Source organism: Melanostigma gelatinosum (genome assembly GCF_949748355.1).
Source record: "Melanostigma gelatinosum genome assembly, chromosome: 2".
Lineage (NCBI taxonomy): Eukaryota > Metazoa > Chordata > Actinopteri > Perciformes > Zoarcidae > Melanostigma > Melanostigma gelatinosum.
In genome coordinates this window covers 20,569,137-20,594,604 of record NC_136635.1, presented here as the reverse complement: position 1 = coordinate 20,594,604, position 25,468 = coordinate 20,569,137, and the positions used below count along the sequence as shown (strand labels likewise).

At 42.6% G+C, this 25,468-nt stretch overlaps 1 protein-coding gene across 3 annotated transcripts in view; it reads left to right on the top strand.

The window, feature by feature from the left end:
- phkb (phosphorylase kinase, beta) overlaps positions 1 to 25,468 on the top strand; it is an 88,081-nt gene that overhangs the window by 25,788 nt on the left and 36,825 nt on the right. For all 3 annotated transcript variants that reach the window (XM_079284610.1, XM_079284611.1, XM_079284612.1), the window contains 9 exons: positions 642 to 722; positions 3,854 to 3,969; positions 8,156 to 8,219; positions 11,210 to 11,305; positions 12,551 to 12,748; positions 17,516 to 17,573; positions 19,744 to 19,821; positions 21,630 to 21,788; positions 22,195 to 22,289. In XM_079284610.1, the coding sequence (XP_079140736.1) occupies positions 642 to 722; positions 3,854 to 3,969; positions 8,156 to 8,219; positions 11,210 to 11,305; positions 12,551 to 12,748; positions 17,516 to 17,573; positions 19,744 to 19,821; positions 21,630 to 21,788; positions 22,195 to 22,289 (945 nt within the window). The remainder of the gene's footprint in view (positions 1 to 641; positions 723 to 3,853; positions 3,970 to 8,155; positions 8,220 to 11,209; positions 11,306 to 12,550; positions 12,749 to 17,515; positions 17,574 to 19,743; positions 19,822 to 21,629; positions 21,789 to 22,194; positions 22,290 to 25,468) is intronic.

Sequence of the window (25,468 nt, the reverse complement as noted above, 5' to 3'; positions counted from 1 at the left end):
GGCGAGGAGCTTCTTAAGGCTGAAGAGACACGTTTTTATTGCATGTTGTAAAGACCGGAGAGTAAAATCCCACCGCATTACTCGTGTATTGTATCTCTGATCACATAAAAAATGTCAATTATTTCACTGGTTGTGGTCAGGGATGAAACTGAGCCGTATGTTATGCATGTACGGTTGGACAATTGACTTGTCCTCAGAGGTGGATGTGCATTAAATGGAGACTGAAACCGCTTATTCTTCTGTCAATGGTGTTGACAGGTGAAATTGGTGTGTACGGTTTGGATGGAGACTTCCTTTCTCGTGAGAGCTGAATAGAAAATCTGAATTATAATGTTGTGACGAAGAAAACGTCACAAATCATCAGAGCTGTGTATTTGTTAAACACTTACTGTATACACGCTTAAGCCTTGGTTGTGATTTATTCTCCGACAACTTTGCAAACTGAAGTAAATTGCGTGATTGATGATACCAACCCAATGCCAAAGGCCTAATAGCTCATATAAAGCTCACGCCTCAGTCTCTACACTGTCGGAAGTCAAAGACACCCGTATTGACGAGTCCTGTACAAATGACAGTGATGTTTTTTTGTTTTTTTTGACGGTGTCTTATCCACTCTGTCCTTCCCTTTGTCATTGCTGCAGATCGATGCCGTTTCCCTGTTTCTGCTGTACCTGGTGGAGATGATCTGCTCCGGTCTGCAAATCATTTACAACACCGATGAGGTAAACAAGGTGCTAAAATGACTGCCGAGGTAATCGATGCTGGACACCGGGGATTTACGCCCCGTCCTGCCTATTGCTTTGATATTCTTTGGCTCATCTGCGAGCAGCAATCAGTGTCCGGCTTGAGTCCCAAACAGTTTACGTCTCTTCTTCCAACGGTAATTATACATGAAACAGAATGCTGCCGTCAATATTTGAATTTTTTGATTTATACATGAGAGATTTTTCAAATGAGTGAAAGAGCTTAAACTGCACATACAATAACCACCGACAGTATTTTGGTCCATGCTACTGTGTGCTCTAGGAACGGCAATGTCTGTCTCTCGCTCGGTCCACCACTTTGATCTTGACTGAAATATCTCAACAACTATTTTGCGGATTGTCATGAAGACAATCGTGGTCCCAATAGGATGACTCGCTTTGGTGATCTGCCATTCGTTTGTCCAATACTTTGTTTTATGACCGCTCTGCAAAACATTCATTAATTACATTCCCATTATCATCAGCTGTACTGTGCAAATGTCAGCATTGAGAAGATGAAAGTGGTAAACATTACTACTAAACATCAATACACCGATGGCCAGTATTAAGTGCAGCGACACAGAGCTGCTGGCATATCAGCAGACCTGTAGTCTTCTTCCTCTGTACATGACGCGACAGCAAATATCTCCGAGTACTGCCGATCCAAAATAAATACCGTATACATCATCCTTATAATCAACATATTTTGAAGCGTCTCTAAACTGCATTCTGACATTTACGAGAACCATGTTTTTGCACTTCATGAGTGTGTGCGCTAGCTCGTGAAAATTCCTATTGGGAAAATTGTACCACACTGAAATGTATTATAAAACAAATTGTGGGACCTAATGCGATTCGTGAGTCTTTAATTGTGCGATGCTTCCTCCTGAAAGTCCGACCAGATGCTTTAAAGTAAGAGCGAGGGATTTCTGAAGGCAGTTAGCTGCACCCTAAATCCCCTGCAGATATCCTGGAGCCGACACAAATGCAGGATCAGGGGACAGTATCTCACTTTTATAGCCCCGTTCACATTTATGTTTTTTGCTGAGCCGCTCAATTGACTTTCAACAGGGAAACGTTTAGATGATTTCATTGCGGCGGCTTAAACGTCCTCCTGGGAATCGAACCGGTAACGTCCTATTTGGCAGCGCGCCAACCCAGGCCATTACCGAAAGGCTTTGAATGCTTTTCCCCAGAGTTTGATGTATCTGTCCGGTGTCTGTTTTTGTCTTCTTCATGTTTGTCTCTGAACAAAACAACAGGGCAACTTGGTCGTTAAGTTTACACACTGTGCTGTTTATTGTGCGGCCCCGAGGAGCAGTTGGAACTTCATTAATTCTGTTAGTTTTTATCGTCCGCTCATTCACAGCTTTACTTACCGCCACGGAGCGGGGACATTTGTGCCGCTGGTAAAGAAATCTGTTTGTTTACTAGATTGGGCTTATCTTAAGAAAGTAAAGACTGAGTCAAACATTTTGCCACTAACCAATTAGTGCGTGCAGTCTTCATTTTGTTTACAGAAAAACCCTCCTTGTCTCGCTTCTGATGGCAATCAAATTGAGAATGCTACTTTTATTACGAGGGCAGTCCTGTCTCTGAATTTGCATGTTTAAACACTGCTTATTAGATTGCATAATTCAAATTGAGGCGTTTCCCCCCCCCCCCCCCCCTGCCATCCTTCTATCAACTAACATCCGGTCTAGTGAGCAAAAGGGCCTTGTGTTCTCACCCAACGCTTGTGGAAAAGTGTTCCATTTGGATGAATCACACAGTTACGGCATCGTTTATTAGTTTGCTGTCAGCTGTCACAGCTTGTGAAGTCCACTGGCGTTTACTTGACTGAGCTGGAAGCTGCATTGCAGTATTTTTTTTTTCTTTCCTTGACGTAGGTGGTATAGAAAAGGCTGCTGCGTGTCCTCTGAGAAGATGCACTATCGACCTCCTTCCAGATGCCATTTTCAGTCTCGTGCAGCATGAAATGGAGCATCTCATTAGCCTAGTGTGTATCACAGCCTGTATTTTGTTCCCCCCACATAATACAGGTGTATGCATCGTTTTTTTCCCCCCACTGTGTGAGTGCTGCTGGCAGAAGCAGCAGCACACGTAGTATTATTTTGCAATCGTTCCCCTGTGCCCAAACCACCACCACCAAAAATAAAACAAGGCGGAACTGGCAGGGACTGTCGTCTGGCGGCAGGGAGACGGAGAGTCTTGTTTGGCCAGTGGGCAGTAACATTCATTAAGATACCATTAAGATACTGAACAGTTCCCCTCGTTAATCACTCCACTCATAAAAGCCCGGAAAAAAAGAGAGGCAGCGAACCTTTCTCTCTTTCCCTGGCTCGACTGCTTCGCTCCCCCGTTCCCTGCCCTCCTTCACAGACTGGCCTAGTTAAGTCCCACACAGGTTGTATCTCTCTCTCTCCCCCCCCCCCCCCCCCCCCAACTTTGTCATTTTAGATTAAATCTCCCATCAGTCAAGTGCGCACTCACTCTTTTTAATGATTCAAGGCCTTTAAGTCATCACACATTGTATGCCTCTCCCTTTTAGTTTATTTCTAGACGTGCACATTGATTTCGACATGTCTCTCATGGACACCGGGTCCTTCTCCTAATTGCGACTTTAAAACCACTGGGCCACCGTTTTGTGTTTTCTGATTCAGTCAAGGACGCTGCGGATGAGTTTTTAGAGCCTGTAATAAAAGAGCGATGCGCTGACAATCAAACTTGTGCCATAAATGGATGTTTTGGTCTGTGTCCATTCGGTGTCGCGTCACGGGCAGCAGACATTCACATGCTGCCTCACTTACACCTTGATCTTTGATGAGGAATCAGCTTTCTTCACCACTTGTCTAACCCCCATAATGAGCGGGAGAGTTCCACACCTCGCTCCAGATCAATACCAGAGGTCTCTCATTACTGTGTACGTATGTAAGTGAGAGTAAGGATGTGAGAGTGCCTGTGTAGCTGCAGCTGAAATTATCGCGTGTCTCAATATGGAAACGTGTCGACAGTCTGCAGCCCTGGACCTGTGAGTGCACGTGTGTGTGTGTGTGTGTGATACCGCATGCTTGAGTGCATGTGTTTGATGTGGTTTTTTTTGTGTGCAGGTCTCCTTCATCCAGAACCTGGTGTTCTGTGTGGAAAGAGCCTACAGGGTGCCTGACTACGGCATGTGGGAGAGAGGCAGCAAATACAACAACGGCAGCACTGAGCTACATTCCAGGTCAGTCACAAGCTGAGCAACACACAAAGAACATGCATGAATACAAGCACTTGGCAGTGTTCGACTGTGAGCATTTACAGGTTGTTACCAAGTGACTCGGGTAAATGCTGACATCCAGACTCGGTAAACACGATTCTGATTTGTACAGTACTTTACCGCTGTTCTCCGTATCGCTGCCTGCCAGCTGTGTCGGCGTAGTTGAACGTCAATCAATGTATACCGACGTCAACAGAAAAGCCACAAGGAGTGGGACTGACCCACGGTTTTATTTTCTCCCCAGTGCCTCTGAGAAGTACCCTGTGGCAAAAATGGATTCCCAATTTAGATTTCATTGTGTACCGAGTCACTGTGATGCTGTAAATTCCACAGTTTGCATTTTAGCATTTTGTTGAATTCCGTTGCTCGTGCCAGTGCAGAGTGGGTGGGTGTGTGTGTGTTCACGGTTGAAACTTTCCACAAAAATGTACCGAAGTAAACCGTCAGCAACAAGAGCGCGGGGGACTACTAACTGCCGGAATATCTGCGCCTTGCCTGTGGTGTAATGATGTCATAGTGCCTTCAGCTGGGATGGAGGGAAGAGGGATGTGAAGGAAGGAAGAAAGGAACGGTGTGAGATAAAAGGTGAAGGGATGAACAGAATTGGGGAGAAACAGAGGAAGTTATACACGTATGAAAGCGCAGTGATGCAAGCAGTGATAGTGGCGTGATCCTCTGGCCTTACAGCTGATATGATTGATGAGATATTTGTCCGTTCCACTGTCTTTAGCCATGTCTGACGTTTCCAGCAGGCTTGTGTTCAGAGGCCACACGGGACACAGCAGTGGGCTCTTTTGCTTGTTTCAATTGTATTTCTATTGAAATTAAGCATTTGCAAAACCAGAGCATATAGCTACCATTACATGTTGATGTTTTTGTAACTCTTCACATTATCAGCAGAGAAGAAATGTGCTTTGAAGTGCATGTCATTTGAATTTTGAATGCTTGCTTTAAAAACAAGGATTATATGACTCAAATATTTGTTGTACAACAAACAACCTTTTATCAGCTTTTCTTTGGTCTTCATTTTACTGGTGGATATTATTATTATTTTATATATTTTATTGAAGCGGACTTCTGTCAATTTAATCTGTGAAATAAATTCCTGAAGGAGTCATTGGAGACCGTTTCTAGATCGTGAGCAATAATCAAGAGAAACAAAACTGTCATCTTGTCAATCCAAGTTGCAACAGAGATGCGTTTCATTCTACAGAACGAGGGATGTTGCCGTGCCTACAGAAAGTCAGGAATAAGACTGAAACACACACTATTACAGTTAAGGTGGAAATCTGCAACTTAACCACAGCACAAATACATTCTTTTGGCCAATTTAGGGAAGCGCACCAAGCTGTTGTAGCAGTGACATATTAAAAAAAGGGGAGATACGCCTACGTCATCTGATACGGTGTGTTTGGGGTCAGCGTGTCAGTTTTAAAGCATATTTCCAAATGAAATGTCAAATGAACACACTTTGGCAGTGACACAACATAAATCAGAGAGCTAAACAATCTTCATTGAGGAAGAACGTAATGGACCGACTGAACTATTAACTGCTATGAAGATACGGACTTTGGACCACATGTTTGAACACCAGCACTGTCCGACTCAGGTATCGCAGACTTTTCCTTACGTGCACCTCGCTGATTTATCATGGAACTCTCCTCCCGCAGTGTCTTGATAAAGATCCTCAATTTCTGCCATCTTATCTCTTGAGGAGCCTGTTTTTATTTTTCTTCCTCCAACAATCCAAGGCTACTGGCAGCAGCTTGCCAAGATATCTTCAAGAAAAGATAACACACTCGATGTAGTGAAGGAGCCCTGTGTCTCGTGCTTCTTCTGCTTCCTCCCCTCGAGGTCATGCTTTGGATTTCCACAATTAGTGAGCCGGCTAATACATGCCGTTTGCCGCAATGCCAATTAACGTGCCGTATGCGTGAACTGCGGCGGGGGCAGATTCAACATAGTTCTGTGTCAACAAGATCTGTGTAAACGATCAAATTGAGCAGTCATCTCTCGTCCCGGAGTGCCGGTGGGCAGCAGAAGAGGCTCGGTGGAAATGAACGGCGAAGGATGTGTTCATTTGTCCATATCAAATCAAATGATTGCCTCTGCCTCGTGTTTATCCTCACACCCAGTCAAACGGCTCGACCGGAGTGTTTTATTTAGAGTGGCATGTCTAATAATGTAAGAAGCTGTTTTTTTTTAAATTACATTATTCTCATGAACATCTATCAGTCATGATAGTGAGTTTTTACATTTATATACATGAATCGTGTGAATACTGCTGTACTGTATGTTATTAGTATATATTTATATATATATATATGGGTGCTTGTATTTCATAGCCAGTTAATAGTGGTTTATCCACCGGGGAACTGCCTGAGGACCCTGGATCTCCAGGGGCTCCAAAGGTCCACGGTTTATTTGGTTTATTTGGTTAATTTGGTTAATTTGGCTTTTAGTCATTTGATTACTAAATGATGACTAAACGATGTTGACAACTAAAGCACCGATTCAGTTAAACTGTTAATACATGAGAAATTGTCTTGTCTTTTAGAGGTGCGCTGTGTCAGAATCTAGTCTTAAGGCCTTAATAAAGGAATTCATTGACAAAATGTCCATTTGTTTTATAAACTAAACACCCTGCGTTACCTTGAACTCTTGAAGAAAACTTTTCTCACATGCCTCCACGGTGAACGGTGAATCAAAAAACTGAGAGAAGTTTTATTACATTGAAGTAAATGGGGGCGGCATTTAACAGCAGCAAATCTAAAACATCAGTTTACAAACTGACACCAAAAAAAAAACACCTTCAAAATGAAAATCTTTTTAACAGCTTTTTTCTGGTGCTCGTTATTCGCTGGAGTTCGCTCAGTTGTCGTGAAGATGATTCAGTTGTCATCACTTGACCAAAGTGTGAAACATTAAGATACGGCGGCCTTATATTGATGCGAGTGGCCGTCCACTGACTCACATATGAAGCAATTAACCCCTTACGACCTCAACTGAGCTATGAGCTGCTGTGCAAAATCTTTATCTCCAACTGTCAACTGAAACGGTTGCATCATGTTGCTTCTTTGGGCCTGTTTCCTGCTATCCCTTTTCTAACCTCCCGTTTCCCCCCTGAAAGCGTCACGTCTCCTTTGCCTCTGTGCGAGTCCCGACCAGAACTGTCCGTATTACGAGTCTCAGCAGAGCTCTGTTCCAGGCTGAATTAGCCAGCCATCCTCTGTATTATCTATTCAGGCCTCACTAATGGTATTGAGCCCGTTTTGTCACATCAGCAGAGCTACCGCCAGTCATCGCCAAGTTCCCGTTGCAATTTTTGTCGTCCTCCTCTTCTTTTCCAGGGAGATCGTGGCCGGGCAGAAAGGGAAACGGAACGACAGAAAAATTGATTCACGCTGTGTCTGCATTGCAATCACAGCAGCCAGCCAGTGTGAAATACAGGATAAGGTTTATATTAAAGAGATCCATTATCTACAGTGGACCATAATCTCAGGACCCTTAAGCTCTATTGAGTCCTAACCGATAGCAGTTTATGATTCAAGTGCGATTCTGAATGAATTTTTGTCACTTTTATGCAAAAATGAAAAAAAGTGAAATATTGTTTTCGGGCTGGGCGATTAATTCAGGATGATAATTTATCATCTTTCAGTGGAATCATATGGATATGTCATGAGACGAAATTATGTCGTCAAAATGGATCATAAGAAACAAATGTCTATGAAAATTAGAATTTAACAGAAGTCTGCTTATGGGAATACCCAAGTGTAGTTTAAATCAAACTATTCTGAAATCATTTTTTCTCTATAATTTCACTTGAAATGTTTTTGTTCGTTTTGGCACTCAAGTTCTAAATTGAATGGGAAAATACTTTTTATTTGTCAAGTACTAAATTCACACAGGGGTATACAAAACCATTTCATGGTTATTTCATATAGACCTTTTATTTATTGAATTACCAGAAAGCGTGCTATATTGTGATATATATGGTTGTCGAAATATGAAATGACTTTTCTCAGGGTCCAAGATTTTGGGCCATATCACTCAGGCCTGTATTCTTTCACATCTGCCCAATGGTGCATCAATGCCAGTGAAATGAGCTCATTATGTGTCATGTGATTCTCCGTGTTTCTTGTCTTTGCAGCTCTGTGGGCTTGGCTAAAGCTGCTCTGGAGGCCATCAATGGATTCAACCTGTTTGGAAACCAGGTATTTGAATAATGTCCTCCTCCTCATGCGAATCCCAAGAGACTCGTGTATCTGAGTCTTGGCTTATCGTGTCACAAGGCACAAGATGGCATTAATAGATGGACAGCGTATTCTCCAAATCAGATCTGCAGAGGCCCACCAAAGCTCCCTTCATCAGCGAGATATGCTCGTTGTTTGCAGCCTGCGTAGCCGAAGTTAAAAGTACATCGGCTTGATGAGTGCTGCTGTCATCGACGGCCGGACTAAGTGGACGTTTCACCATCAGCAGATTCATCTAATATGTTTGTGTGTGGCTCAGCAGACTTTGATCAATGGCCACATGTTTGTTCCTGGTTTCTCTCCGAATCTCCCTCACAGTGTCCATTCGTGAATACGTCTCTCTTATTTCTTGCCTGTGTTGTGGAAAGGAAAGCAGGGACATTCATTACATCTGCTAATGGATTGGAAACGGAAGCCCTGCACTAACTGTGGCAAGCCTATTCTCTTCTTCTGTTCTTCCACTTGGGTTTTAGCCAGCGACGGCTTCTCCGGCAATCTACTGCAAATGAGTATTTTTTTGATCAACGCGTGAGGCTGTCGGGATGAGTGTATATTGAAGTCTCTGTTCATTTTTCTCCTCCGATCAGCTACAAAATGACGGGGGTTAACTGTGCCTGGAAATGGATTTTGTCATCAAGCTCAGCCTGATGAAAAAAAATCAATTCATAGAGGTAGCTGATGTATGACCCATGCTGCGTGGTGCCTCTGTAAGTGTGGGTGCAAGCGTCTCATCCAGTCTCTTGTCCCACTATGGGATTGGAAGTGCTACAAACCGGCCAGTTGATTATTAACGATCTCTATCAATCTTGATTTCCCAGCTGGCTCTCATCCGTCCAACGCCAGATGTAACTCCCTCAGCCTCTTTAACCGGAACATCCAGTACATTTTACACCGGCTGCAGACTCTAGTGGGTGTGTGTCACATTTAGCCTTTGTACTAGATGAATGGAGACACAATGTCCTCAGTTAGTTAAACTTTAGATTTTTTATTTTTTTTTCACGATCCCTCCGAGTCACGCAAACGGATGCAAAAGATAGCAGCTTCTCGGTGTGACAAATTGAACTCTGCAGATAAAAGTTATGTCGCCACGAGGAGGATCCCTCCACTCTAAAGCCGGTCATTCAATCCACAGAGCTGTGTACACACGGCTGGACAATCAAATCCTAACAGCTTCCGCTTTCTATCTCGGGATTGTCACCCAATTCACACCCAGTCAAGAGCAGGGATGTGGTGGAAGCGGACACACACCTAAATCAATCCAGCAATCGTTTATTTTGGGGGGGGGGGGGGGGTTCCCTGTGCTTGTGTGGAAGAGAGGTTACTTTTCTGTGCTGACTTTAATCTTTGCATTGAATCACGCACATCAATGCTCAGAAAGCCATGTCAGGTGGATGTACATTATGGTCTTTCAAAGGGGTTTTATACAATCTACATCCTGTCAACGTTTATTAGCAACCCGCAATAATAGCAGGGACATTGAAGGTTTTCTTGCATAGAATTATGGTGGCCTTTAATCAACTCGTATTATACGGTCATTATACATGTTCATGATGGAGGGAATTTGGAATAGGTAAGTTGAATTGTGGGATATTAGAGTGAAAAAAAGTGAAATAATGAAAAGATATAAAAATAGAACGTTTTCACAACATTTTAAACTGTTGTCAGTATGAAATATTTCATCTCATTCCATGGTATATTTGATGAATAGGATATTTTGTTTTTGATTTATTTTCTTGAGATAAAAGAAACTGTAATAGGGTAAGTGCACTGAGGCAGTGGTAATAATGGTTCAAAAAGGACACAGCTGTGGACATTGACCTCTGTTATCGAATCACTGGGGGTTTAGGGGTAAGTGTCCAGATTGATCTTGGTCAGCAATGGTCTGTAGAAAAACCTGATATTTATACATGACCATTCTATCATTTGTCTTTTTAATTATTTATTTTCCATATACATATTTAAGTCATTTTTCAGGCTCATAATTTAAAAACTGTTTTGTTTCGGCGTTTGTTGTACGGCCCAAAGCAACTAAGAGAAGCAAACAAACCAAAACAAATCCATTGCATTTTAAAATACAGCTTGGACGACTCAGTTTTCATTCAAAAGAAAATGTTAGCCCACCAAAAGACAACCCCTGTCAAAAGGGCACACATCCAAGATAAAATCCCTCACCTTACATGCTCGGCTTTCTTACACTCTGCTGCTGTAACACCAGAGAAGTTTTCCCTGAGAGGGCCATTTCCCTGAACTTGTCGCACAGCTGCCTACAGCGGTGGCCAGCAATCCACTGCACTATGCAAATTACGACAGGAAAGCTTGCTGATTTGACTAAAAGCCTTGGCTGGATCTGTTTTTTTAGAGGAAAGAAAAGTAGACTCTGGCAAGATTCATACATAATGCATTCGACTTACATGAGAAACTGCTTAGCAGGTTGCAGGAGTGGCTCAGTCGGTTTTATGTAAGCGCTGCTGGTGGATGGATGAAGTGGACTGGACCGGCTTTTTTTGTTTTTTAGAGCCAGAGAGGTTTGATCACTTCCCTTACAAAGTAAAAACATAAAAACTGCCCCTCCTCTCTCGCCCAGGGGTGTTTAAGTGCACTGGATGGACAGACTGCATTGGAGTAGCAGCACTTCTGTTTTGTACGTGGGGGCTTTTGAAGTGATTGGGTGACTCTTGACTCACTGTTGTTCAAGCACTCCCACACTGTACTTGAAAAACATGAACAACCCAAATATATCCGCCTAGTTTTACAGCAAAAGAGTGTGTTTTTATGTGCGGAGGTGTGATTGAAGTGATTAATTTCAGCCTTTTTTCTCGGTGGGGGGGTAAATGACGGAGGACTTGTTATCCATCCTCCTGCATGTTTATGTGTGCTGTTGGTGTACCTGTTATGAGTAAATAGTTCAGCCGTGACCGTGATGCTCTCTGCCGATGTGTTTTGCTCCGCAGGGCTGCTCGTGGTCGGTGATATTCGTGGATCTGGACGCCCACAACAGGAACAGGCAGACCCTGTCCTCCTTACTGCCCCGAGAGTCTCGCTCACATGTGAGTCCATCTATGCAACTACTAAAACCAACCGATACTCTCGTCGGTATGTGAGTGGATGTCTGTAATTCAAAAATGTCCCTCGTGGTGCAGTCATTACGCTGGCTGTAACTGTGCTGTTGATGGTTCAACCTTGATAAGAAATTGGGAAAGCGACAGGTGGCTGCAGAGCTGGAGGGAGGTAAAGTTTAAAAAGCAAGCAAGCAGGGGGGGGGGGGCAAGAAAAAAAATAAGTGGTACGTAGAGAAAAAGGAAGAGCAAAGCCATTCCCTTCTCTACACTCCACCGCTTGCAGACACTTACATGATCACATCTCTTTTTGTGTGTGCTGAACGTGTCGGGCGGAATAGCTCGCAGTCAGCTTGCGAGGAAATGAGTGTAATTAGACAACGAGAGGGGCATTACAGCTGCATCGGATAAACGTTAAGGAGCTGCAAGGACGGAGTGCAGTAGGGAGCGAGAGACGGACAGGATTATGTCAAGCTAACCAAATTATAAATATCATATGAGTATCGCGTACACTATGGCAAGAGAATGGAATTCAATATTAAATTCAATACCTGCACTGAATGCGTTCTGCAAGCTGATACCCCATTTCAGCTGCAGCTGCCGAGGATGTTAACATGTAAATTGGAGTTGTAACAAGAAGTCGGAGAGATGTGTAGAAGTTAAAAAAGGATTACGACGCAAAACGTAACAGAAGCATCAAACGGTCGACTATATTTTGCACCGAAATCTAGTCTCGTAGCTGGTTGAGTTCACACGGAATAGGGAAAGCAAGTCTTTTATTTCTGAAAGATCTGCCGTCTATTAATAACCCTTAAATATTCATAGCTGTTTGCATGCGAGGATGGGCCCTAATAGCTTTCGTTTTTACTGCTTAATGGAGTAAACCATATACAAGCATTAGATACCCAGTCATCATGGTTTGTCAAGCCTAACAACAATATTCATCCCTAACGATTGCTCTAATTCAGACAGTCCTTGATAGAAAATAAGGCTGCTGTAGAGTTTTGTTCATAACCAGAAGAATTCTCTCTGTTAAAGGCATACACAGTATAGAACCCTTAAGAACACAAAGATGTATGTGCTAAATGGTATAAGCTGATTATTATGGCCATATAAATTTGTCGTATAAAAACGTTTGTCTTGAAGTAACTCTCGCTGAAATTAAAAATAATAAAAAAACATTGTGGAACAGTATTTCATTTCAGGTGTTTGTGTTCAATCTTCTCTCCCGGGCAGAACACAGATGCAGCCTTGCTTCCAACCATCAGCTATCCTGCCTTTGCAGTAGATGACGATGCCCTCTACAGTCAGACACTGGACAAGATTGTCCGCAAGCTGCGTGGCAAATACGGCTTCAAGCGTTTCCTCCGTGATGGCTACCGCACCGCTAACGAAGACAAGGATCGCCGCTTCTACAAACCTGCTGAAATGAAGGTTGGTGCCGGTGGGAAACCTAAAAGCATATTATTATTTTTCTTTCTATTTATCTGTGCTATATTTCACAGATTTTTCTTATCTGGTTGTCCTAGCAAATTCTTCCAAATTTTAATTTGAGACAATAGGCCTGCCAGACCTGGATTGTTGAGAAGCAATTCTTACATTTTATCATATCAGACAGACGCAAACACAAAATGTTACTCATTCTCCCCAGTTCTAGCAAGACGTACAGCTGACTGTCATTAGCATAGCAGTTGAAATAAATATTACATCTGTGGAGAATATGTCTCAAAGAGATTGGTAGATAAAAAAACAGTGAAGGATCCAGCATATAGCCCTGGGGAACCCCACTAGAGAATAAAGGAAGCCGTCTGTCTTTCAATTGCAGGGAATGAGCTGCTCCACCACCAACTTCACAGATAGAGTTGAAATATTGTTGTCCACTGTGACAAAAGCTGGACTCCAGGTCGTGGAGACTTACAGCACTGCATGCACACTGAGACCCCAAGGTTTCCCAATCAGATGAAGAGTTAAAGAACAATATAATGTTTAAAGATGCACCTCGAGGTTATTTCAGTCAACCACTTGTTAATGCAGAGGAAAAGGCAGAGTGCTAATGGCTGGCAATGCTTAAAACCTGAAAACATTCAACTTGAAAGTGCTAGACTGTGACATTTGAAAGGTTTTTGAAGTGTTTAAGCCTGTAAAGGTATTATCCTTGTATGATAATGCTCAGAAATCTGTCTGTGACTTAGCCTCACTCATTTCAAGTGTTTTAATCCTCAAGGTATTTCACCCCCAATCTTAGTGTGTTTGTGCGTGTTAGTGAGTCCGACAGTGGGTGTGCTCATGCATATATATGTTTGAATGATAGTGAGTTCATTGTCCTTTTCTGAATCCCCCGTGATCCCGTCGAAATGGCAGCACATTCACTTTAGAATCAGCTCAGTGTACAACGAGTGAATCAGAAGCGGGACTCTTAATGCTAAACAAATGCTTGCACGAGCTGCAGAACTAGCCTCTCAGAATGAATGAGCTCAGGGAGGTGGTGGGGGAGAGTTTCTGTTTGGTCTCGAAGATGTTTCACCTTTCATTCAAGAGGTCTCATCACGTCTACTCAGTGGTGGGTACCTGACACTAAAGCCTGTTCAGATCACACAAGTGGATAGCTTTAAGTGTTCAGTGTGAATGCACCCTAGACATGTTGTCAAGGAAACATGTTTCCTTGCCAAAGAACACACTGAGAAATGATTTACAAAGGATATTCCTGGAAATATGTATTTGTTTTTCAAGTAGCTTTACACATAAAATACAGTTCAGCTGTGACCTGTTATCTAATGTGCTGCACTTCTGCAGGACACAACAGATTTCTGCGCGTGGCTCTCACGGCTGCTATGTCGCTCTCTATAATGTTTGAAACAATATCCCTTTTAGAAAATTAGATTGCTTTTGGCTGTTCTTTTATTTGCAGAAAGGTGGATCCTTGGTGCTAAAAACAGAAAAACAGGACAAAGACAGTGGAAGTGCTTCCACCAACTCTTAACCATTTAGAATACTTTGAAACTCGCTTTCTTCAGCCACAGAATGGCCATTCTTAAATCAAGCTCTCACCCCGTGTTACCTTTCATGACCTGAAAACACACTGAAAGGGTAAAAGTTGTAAGACGAAAACACGGACAATTCCATGGCAGCGACCTTTCAATCACAAAAGCATACGCTGCCATATCTTCTATTTTACTCTAAATGGACCATCATTTACGAAATGAACATCCTGATGTATTGAAGAAGACCATGAACTCATGTTTACAATGTTTACTGAGGTAATAAATGACGTGAGAACTAGGGTCATTCTCTTATAGACTTCTACACAATCAGAATTATTTTTGAGGAGTCGTCCTCCCGTGCTGTCCGTTAGAAAGAATACAAGTTTAGTTTCAGAACCAGAGTTTGACGCCTGGCTGAGAACTAGCAAACAGTATTTAATGCCTCGGTTCCTTCAGGCTCCTTCCTGCCCTCAGTTCTTCCAGCAGACAGGCATATTTATTGTGGAAGACAGTGCCAGTTAAGTTTCATAGCTTGAACTCCCGATCGCTCCTGCTGCCGTTCGCAGTAATTTATTTGCTGCCACGTCAGCAAATAGTGCAAATATTAATAATAAAGGTGGTAAAATTACACAATGCAGTAAATGTTACCACATGATTACCATTTTTTTCCAGTGACAAATATTGAAACAAACTCCTGATTTCTTGAATGTGAGAAATGATGCCAGTTTTAGAGGTGGAACAACATTAGAAACATAGTACCTGACCAAAAAAAAAGCAAAATGCGACCTCCTTTGAATGATGAGCATAAACACACAGTGTAATGAAATGCCGAGCGAGCGTCTGACACAGGTAGGTCTCCCTGCAGAAGACAGGGAGTTAAGTTGTTGGTGTTTAAGAGAGAATTCACAGAGGGCAGATGTCTGTGCTCCCTGTCTGTTTACCATTGACAGAGAGCAGCAGCCTGTGTGATAGACAGTTTTACCAATCAGTCGAGCTGCTCAAGCACAATACACCAGGGATCAGCTGCCTGGTTACAGCCTCAACGGGCCAAAAAGCACAGGCCTCACTGGGTGACTGCCTTGGCTTCTGTATCTCTTCATGCACCTTCTTTTCTTCTTTTTCGTTTTTCTCTCTGCCATCCCTCTCTCAGCCCCTGATAGCTTCTAATTGCCTCTCATCTCTGCTGAAATACACAGTTTGACACACACATTCCTGCATAATCACAGGGGGCAGACATTAAACATTTAAAGAGGCACGTTTTAAGCCTACACGTATACGTATCTGCTTGGTGCCAGTGAATGCAGCTCCCACATACATTTGTGTGTGACAGCCATCTGTCATTGCAAACGGATGCTGTCTCTTTTATCCTCCATCAGTGTGGAGGGATTTGAAAAAGATGAGGGACAAAGACAGTTTACATTTACGCTGTTCACGTTCACATTTTACTTAGTTTACGTAAGTATTTCAAGCCCAACTATGATGTGTTTCCTAACGAAGTATCTGCGTTGCCTAACCCTAACTACAGCCATTAAACCTAGTTGTGTTGCCTGTTTATAACCGCGACCGTTTCACAGTAACGACGTGGCGTTGAATGTGCAGAGTGCAGGATTTGGCGGCATCTAGCGGTAAGATCGCAGATTGCAACCAACTGTAACTTCTCCTGTGTGCCAAGCGTGTCGACGGCTCATTGTAAGCTAACGAAAACACAATTCTTATTCTGAGGTGATTATACGCGACAGAAAATACATTTTAAAAATCATATTCCATTTCTGCCAACAGATGAATGTCACGTGAAAAAGCTGTTTCACACGTATAACCCCGTGCCATGAAATGACACGTGAAAAACTTGTTTATCATGATAAGTGGAATCCCTCAAATGTGGCGTGTGGTTTTCTACGCCTTCGCATGAGATCACGTTGTTTCTACTTTGTGTTTGTGTTGATCCTCCTCAGGCGAGCATGAACAAGATGGGATTGAATTATTGGAACTAATAAGGCCGTGATTCACTTAAATGTCTCAGCTACATGTGACTTGTAACTAGATGATGGTTTGTGTAAATGTGTGACACTACACACACACACATGTGATGCAATAGGATTTCTGGCTGAGTAAGACTCCGAGAATAATCCAACAAATGATGGCGTTCGTGTCAATTTAAGGGTTTGTTCCGGAAAATTCACCCCAACGCTGCCTTTTATTCCTCTGCGTTCTGTCGACTGAACACAACCAGACGGTCGCCCGCTCACGCAGACACTCACTCGTATCGATCAGTCACTCAATCGGTCAGTTGTGACTTGCAAAGTGCTTGTGAGGGAGAGGTTCAATTGAATTAAAAACCTGAATAAATTAGTGGAGAGACAGAACAAATGCACATGCCTTCACACATGGGTCACTGAATGGTTTGATGAGTATCAAAATGAGGCAAGTGAATGCTCATTTGGAGGTTTGGGAGCATTTTCAAAAACCCAAATTATCTTTTTGGAAGAATATCTTACCCTCACACCTGCAGGTCGGATGATTTTGTTCGGAACAAGGACAAAACACACTTTTGTTTCAGTTCTCGTTGTGGTCCGTCCGGTTCATGTTCACACTGAGTCATTGCGAACAAACGAGGGGTGCAAGCAAGAAGTCACTTGAAGGCGCTTCTCTGCTTCTTATGTGTTTATTTATCTTCCCACAAAGCTCACCAGGAAATAACAAAATGTTTATCTTTACTGTGAATTTATGGAGAGATTGTCACTGTACTATGTCACTGGTGTCCTACTCTGTGCATTGAAGCAGTTACCCATTAACTACTACCCCCTCGATGACTTTTTTCTTCTGTTTCAGTATTGTTATTTTTTGTTATACAAGGACTAGTTGCAGTCTTGACGAATAAAACCTGTTACCGATAAACTTCCAGATCCAGCTCTCCTCTCAGTGTTCTTTGTTTATTTGTCACAGTAACTTTCTGACTTCTCAGACCTTCAAATGATCCCCTCAAAACAAACAGCATCACTTGAAATATAATGCCCTTGCAAGGAAGCAATGTTATTCCTCTGTGTGTTCTGTGAGTTGTCATCCGCAATGTCACGTCTCCTATATATTTTCCCTGTGCCCTTCTGTTCCGTACTCAGCGCTACTAAAGTTCAGCCATTCGCTGCTTTAAAGTCGCTGTGCCGCTCCCCTTTTTCTGAGATGGAAAAGCAATAATATCCTTTCTCTCTCTGTCTCTCTCCAGCTTTTCGATGGGATCGAGTGCGAGTTTCCCATATTTTTCATCTACATGATGATTGACGGTAAGCCTTGTTCTATCCATAGCCGCTGTTATGATGCCTCAAGTGGGTCATTGGGAAGATAGAAGACAGACTTAAAGGATGTGACAGGAAATCACTTTGGTGTTTGCCAGCTTTTAGAGGACTTAGAAACACTTTTTAAAAATAAGTGATGTGTGAAATCTGTGTGTGAACCTGAGGGAATGGTCAGAAATGAAGTGTATTTTCTCCCAGTAATGTGCATTTAAGCATTATTAAATCACCCTCCTGTCGGTTTATTCTCCACTGACGTTTGTAGGACAAAGGGATAATCAGATTTGGGGCCTGTTCATCTTTATGGGAATATCTTTTAACTACTGAAAAACCCATAAATGATCTTTCTAATACAAATAGCTAAAAGACAAAAACAAAGTAAACAGAACTTAAAAAAGCGAGAATTCACAACAAGAAGAAGAACAAGGCAAGGCAAGGCAAGTTTATTTGTATAGCACATTTCAACAACAAGGTAATTCAAAGTGCTTCACATAAAACCATTAAAAGCATCAAAACACAAGGCAAAAGAAAAGGAGATTTTAAAACAATTAAAGAAACAGTGTAAGAAATAAAATTCAGTAAAATGCAGAAATGCAGGAAATTGATTAATATATGAATTGAATGTGGTTCAATTAAAGGCAGCAGCAAACAGAAAGGTCTTCAATCTTGATTTAAATGAGCTGAGGGTCTCAGCAGACCTGCAGCTTTCTGGGACTTTGTTCCAGATATGTGGAGCAGAAAAACTGAACGCTGCTTCTCCATGTTTAGTTCTGACTCTGGGAACAGAAAGTAGACCGGTCCCAGACGACCTGAGGGGTCGGGATGGTTCATAAGGTAGCAGCAGATCAGAGATTTATTTTGGCCCTAAACCATTCAGTGCTTTGTAAACCAACAGCAGGATTTTAAAGTCAATTCTTTGTTGGACAGGAAGCCAGTGCAATGACCTCAGAACTGGAGTGATGTGATCCACCCTCCTGGTCTTAGTGAGGACTCGAGCTGCAGCGTTCTGAATCAGCTGCAGCTTTCTGACGGACTTTTTACAGAGACCTGTAAACACACCATTACAGTAGTCCAGTCTGCTGAAGATAAATGCGTGGACAAGTTTTTCCAAATCCTGTTGAGACATAAATCCTCTAATCCTTGATATATTCTTCAGGTGATAGTAGGCTGATTTTGTAATTGTCTTGATATGGCTGTTCAGGTTGAGGTCTGAATCCATAACTACACCTAGATTTCTGGCTTGGTTTGTGGGTTTTAACATCAGTGACTGAAGCTGAGTGGTGATTTTCAATTGTTCGTCCTTGGTACCGAAAACAATTACTTCTGTTTTATCTTTGTTGAATTGAAGAAAATTCTGGCACATCCAGTTGTTGGTTTGTTCAATGCAGTTACTCAGCCCTTGTATGGGATTATAGTCCCCTGGTGACATAGTTATGTAGATTTGTGTGTCGTCTGCATAATTATGATAACACACTTTGTTCTTTTCCATAATCTGAGCTAGTGGAAGCATGTAGATGTTGAACAGAAGAGGCCCCAGTATTGAACCTTGGGGAACACCACATGTCATTTTAGTCAGCTCTGATGTGTAATCAGCTACAGACACAAAGTATTCTCGGCCCTTCAAGTAGGATTCAAACCAGTTAAGTGCTGTGCCAGAGAGTCCCACCCAGATTTTTAGTCTTTCTAGGAGTATGGCATGGTCGACCGTGTCGAATGCAGCACTGAGATCTAGTAACACTAAGACTGAACTTCTGCCATTGTCTATGTTTAAGTGGATGTCGTTGAAAACCTTAACAAGAGCAGTTTCAATTATTAATTATTAACAATAATAATTTAATTTACCTGTATGATGCATTTAATAGTTGTTGTGGAGTTCAAAGTTCATTGCTGCTCAGTCTGATATCGTGGTTTTCACCTGTAAAGCAAACAACAGTGCTTGAACATTAAAGTTGTAATCATCAATATTTTTATATTAATGGATGGATGAAATGACAAGATGTCTGTAAAAGTAGTTGTTCACAGTATTATAAATGCTGTTGTCATGTGTGAAACCAAAATTTCATCATAAAGTTTTAATTGGTATCATTAATGTGTGTGTGTGTGTGTGTGTGTGTGTGTGTGTGTGTGTGTGTGTGTGTGTGTGTGTGTGTGTGTGTTGCAGGGGTGTTCAGAGGAAATAGCGCTCAGGTCAAAGAATACCAAGACCTCCTTCAACCCATCATCTTCCAGTCTTATGAGGGTGAGCGATGACATTGATAGACACACACACACACAAATGCAGTGACCGATGGCTAGAGGCAAATTAAGAATGCACAAACACACACACACACACACACAACTTTAACCGATTTGACATATCTATGTAGTTCGTTTTGGAGCTTCTGCCCCTGTTCTCTCTCCCTCTTGCAATGAAGAATTTTCTCTTAAAATGAAATCACATCGTCCATATTCATACCCCACATACTGTGACATCTGCCTTTTATATTCACCTCCACCCGTTGATATGTCGGGAGACAGTAATATGATAGGAATGTCAGGAGCTGTGAGTTCCTATTGGTCCGTTCAGAATAGCACAGGAATAATTGGAGTGCAGAAAGGATAATGATGTGCGACAGAGCTGACTTGTGTTGCTCTGGACATCTCCACAGTGCCTGTGTACTGGTTCTGTATGGATTAACAAAACTCCTGCAGTTAATTGGCTGGATTTGAACAGATAACACAAGTGTGCTTTTTTTCTCTTTCACCATTAAAAAGTCTAAACCCACAAAATGTATGTGCTGCTGTCAGAAGCCGCTATCGTGTGTTCTGCTGCAGGTTCGCCGGGCCTCCCATTGTTTTAATGATACACAGACACATGCAGGGTGCAGCTCTGGGAGACATGCCGCTGTGCTGTGGCGAATGGGCAGCGTTTGCAACACTTGTGCCATACTTTGACTATTTGTTCTTTGCAGTGGGTTATATTCATATTGACCCACACTCTCAAGAAACTGTAGAGCAGAATTGTAGCCTGATAATCTGACTGAATTGTCGTTCAATTTCACTTCAATATTCAGCCTTACATGGGATGAATTGTAAGTTCTCTTTTCTTCTAGTGCCACCATCGAGATCAAATTATAGTGTGTCCAATGACCAAATACTTGGTCTAATTATTGATCTGACTAATTAAGTTCCCATCAGCCACAGTTGTGTTTTGTGTTAAGTATTAGTTAAATCTCTACTGTTAAATCTCTACCCTCACTGTAGTCCTCATTGTTGCTACCTTTAATTCGTGCTCTGGACAGGGTGTAGAAGATGGAGACAATGTTACTCGGACATGATCCCTCACCAGCTTCCCACCCACACTGCCAGTCGTGTTAGCCAGAATGTTGAACCCGTGTCTCTGCGGTGGTGGGCGAATGCTTTTCCTGCAGCACCTGGGCGCCCTTGATTAGTGTGCTGCTTCCACTGACTTGAATGACTATACCTTCAAATTCAGACTGAATTGGCAGCATTTTCTTTTACTCCGAGCAATCAGGAACTACTTTTGTTCCACTACAGTGGTTCAGCAGCTGGTGCCCATTACGTACCTGTTATGACTAAAATGTAAATGTACTGTTCCTGTACCTCTGTGTGAGTTCTCCTTTTTATGTTTTCAGTTACAGAATGAACACCTGAGTGGTTTTTAATTGCCTGTATGAGTTTTAAATGAAAAAATTCGGAGTGAATTTTGGAAAATATAAGAAGACTGGTGGCATCGAAGCAGCTGTTGAACGGAGCTCACAATAATGTTCGACTCGCATGTGTGTGCACAGCACATGGACATGTTCCTCTTCAGTAGAAAATTTGTTTAAAAATGACATGCATACAATGCAGTACTGTGTGAAATTGTTCCTACGTATCGTGTGCGTCTGAACCGCGGCCTTATTTAAGTAGGTTTCCCGTAATCACAGGAGTGAAGTGTAGATTGTTTTTTTCCTCTCAAACACACATGGAACACGTGTCCAGAGAAAGTAGACACACACACACACACACACACACAGTGCTCACAGTCCTCCTCTCCCATGCCAGGCCATGCTGTGATCCCCAAATACTACTACGTACCGGCTGACTTTGTGGAGGCGGAGCAGAACAAGCACGGAAGCCAGAAGCGTTTCCCTAGCAACTCTGGCCGTGATGGGATGGTCTTCCTCTGCGGTCAGGCCCTTTACAACATCGCCAAGCTGCTGGGTACGCCTCCGCGTGTGCGCTTCGGCATGTTGCTCTGAACCCACACATTGATTCTGTTCACTCTAATATCTGTCTACAATGTAATGCAAAACTAATATATGGAGTCATATTAGATGAGATTTATTACACTGTGTTAAGTGTAGTATAATCTATTTCATTATCCACGATTGTCGAATGATTTTAAATATTGCTTAATTCTTCACTGACATGAAGCCACGGCTGCAGTTTGACTCATCCATTGTGTGCACACGTGTGTCAGTATTTGTGTTAACAACGAAAAATTGATTATTTCGTGTTTTTTGTTCTCCTTTCTCCGCTTGCCCTCCTGTCTATGTGGCCGTGTGTGTTGTATGCGTGTAAATGTGTCTATCTTGATGTGTGTGTGTGTGTGTGTGGGTTTGTGTAGTGGATGAGCTGATCAGCCCTAAAGACATCGATCCCATCCACCGCTACGTTCCCCACCAGGACCAGCGCAACGTCAGCATGCGATACTCCAATCAGGTAAGCTGTGATGTGATTTCACCACTTATCATCTTGAATACTCGTATACACTCTGCACAGTCATTCTCAGGACAGCTTTGGATTCAAGTGCTCGTTGTTAAGCTGCACTCATCCTTGTTGATGTGGCAGTTAAGCGCTTTTGGCCTAAAATAATAATGGCAAACACACGTAACAAAACAAAAGAAAGATCGGCTGGCTGTTGTTTTATTTTAGAAGTCAAGTAGCACTAAGTGCTTTATGCTGTAGAGGCAGAGAGTGGGCAGCAAACGGACTCACCGTGTGCCCACTCACCATGTGAAAAAAATAAAAGTTCTATGTTTGTAATTCATACAGTCAGGACAACTTCTACGTTTAAATAAGGGATAATAACAACTATGATAAGTTGTACGTTCATTATGATAAATCCTACCTGATTGAAATTAACTTCTTTTTTTTGTTTTTCAACTTCACACGCATGAAGAGAAATACCCCCGATTTCTTTCGCAATAATCTGAACACACTTAGCCTTTCCAGTGATGATATGTGTCACCTGGTTCTCTGTCATGATTCCTTAAATCCTGCACCTGGGATGCAGATGTTTGTTTGTTGTTCTAGGATCAACTCAAGTGAGGCTACGCTAAAGAACACGTGGATAAAGCCTGATGAGAACAATGCAACAAGCTCACTTTCAAACCCCTTTGATTCTTGAGTGAATGTGATTTTTCAAATCTACCAGGGTGAGGAGGGAGGACTTATGGAATAGCTCTAACAAAGCTGGCAGACAGAGAGCTCTGTGATACATTGCCTCACTGTTAAAGGCTCAGTGTGTTTAAAGTTGCTTCCATCAGGCTTTATCCACGTTCTTTAATGTAGCCTCACTATAGTTCATCCTGGTTAATTTAGAACAACAAACAAACATCTGCATCACAGGCGCAGAAATGAATGAACATCTGGCAGCCAATTGGAACCAAGCATTGTCAAGGAGCCGTGCTAAAAATGAAAGCATGTCACAGTTAATAAGTCAATACAAAAAGAAATGTTCAGCAGCACCAGCTCCTCCAGGGTATAAATGGAATATGTCACTCTTGCTTCAGTGTTAAATCTCACAGTGACCGTGTTTACGGTCTTTCACTCACTGTGTGGTATAGAGTGACGGTGAGCTACACATGTACGTGAACTGGAGTTACGTCAAGGTAACTTCTCTTCTGCTTTGTCGAGTTACTGAATAGGAGACCACTGCAAATTCTGATCGGTGCAGTCACTGTGTCGTCTTTCAGTACCTGCTACAGCGGCCTTCATGGCGAGCACGAGGACAGGAGTGTGGAGATGTCGTCGCTAAATGTGTGTTCCTGAAAAGGACACGCTCCGTATGTAGATATAAGTGGCTCATTCTAAGCTAACAAACACACAACTATTCTTTTATTCAGGTGATTTTAAACCAAAGACAACATGCTGTTTAATATTATATTCCATGTCTGCCAATAGATCCCCGCGTACGCTGCACACTGTTCCTTTATTTGCAATTCATCAAGACCAAAACAGCAGAAACCATCCACCTTTTTTTACCTTGCCGAGGCGAGGGTCAGTCCTCCAGTCCGTTTGCTCTCCGGTCTGCCTCTCTGAATGGCGATCATGTCTGAGGTTTAATCCATATCGGAGACAGCCGGCAGCTCTGAGGATCACAGATGAAGGGTACAGATACGTAAACAACGGTCTCATTCTCTTCGCTGTACGTGTGGATTGATAAGTCCCATTCTGCCCCCGTATGTTGAATTTTGCTTTTGTAGCTCGGCTAATGAAATGGTGCTAGAACAAGGCGCACAAGAGACGGGAGGTCCAGAGAGGTATCATGAACGCCAGACTGAATCAAATAGGTTGCAGGGAGAAAGATCAGCAGGAAGAACAAAGCCAGAGAGCAGCAAACAAAACAAGCCAGAGATAGAAGAGAGCATGTCAGCCAGTAGGAGAGACAGAATAAGAGAGATGAACGGTTGTCGGGAAGAGGTGCGAATATCATTATTTATCTCTCTAGGTCTGCTGACATTCTTTGATACGAGGAAGGTCAACGCTAAGTGGCTAGAACAGTGGATTCTTTCACTTAAAGGTTTTGACATTCATCCTCTGTGTAAAGACATTTCTCATCTTGTCTTCCACTGTGCTGACTTACTGTAACAATACGTGGTTTTAAATTTCCAAAAGAAAATGTCATGATTTCATTTCCATTTCACCATGCAGCCGTCAAATAGCAGGTCCCAAGTGCATCCATTGCAGCTATTGAGCAGTGGAAGACCTTGTCACGTTTCCTGCACACCGACATCCAACTATAAAACAAGGAATTTCTTGTCTGTCTCTGTGTGTGTTCGTGTGTGTGTGTGTGTGCGTGTGCGTGTGTGTGTGTCCTTCGCATTTCCATCCAGTCTACCTCACACTATGTGGGTGTATCGCTCAGGACCCAAGGACGTGCAGTGTTGAAGTTGCTGCAATTTTACTAGATGGTGGCGCTTAAACAACAAGCTTCATGTTTTGTCCCGTAACCTTTGAACTGCAATACTCAGAAACAAGAATCCCTTTCCTGTGGGTCCAGATGAATCTATCCATGTCAGCCACACCTATTGGCATCTGGATCAATTTTCCGCCATTTTAAATTGTGTTCAAATCTGTTGTTCAGCATTTTGTTCCTACACCACCCCTTTAAATAAACAAACAATAGCGCTCTGCGGGGGCGGGGTTCAGGGCAGCGGGGGCGGGGTTCAGGGCAGCGGGGGCGGGGTTCAGGGCTCTGCGGACTGAGACGAGCGTGTCGTCAGCAGCGGGCCTTTACATGCCGCGGCTCATTGACTGCAGTTCACTTTTGCTGCTGGATGCTGGACATACCAATGTTACAAACAAACTCTTCGTCACTTCCCTGTAGTGAACAGGCAATGTGCGCTTTTCAACAATGCCGCAAGCAACACTATCAGGGGCCAAAGAAATCAGCCCCCGCTCTGAATGAGTACACGCTCTGAACACACTACACTAGATAGAGAGGTTGTGTTTTTTGGTATCATATCCAGTCAAAACTAAGCCATGATGATCCCTTACTGGACTCTTACAAGGCTCTGCCAGTGACGACTATCAAATACTAGTCTTGCCTAAACCTGCAAATTTTCTTATGTCTTATTTTTGTGGGAACAAGTTGTGATCAAATCATTGATCATCAT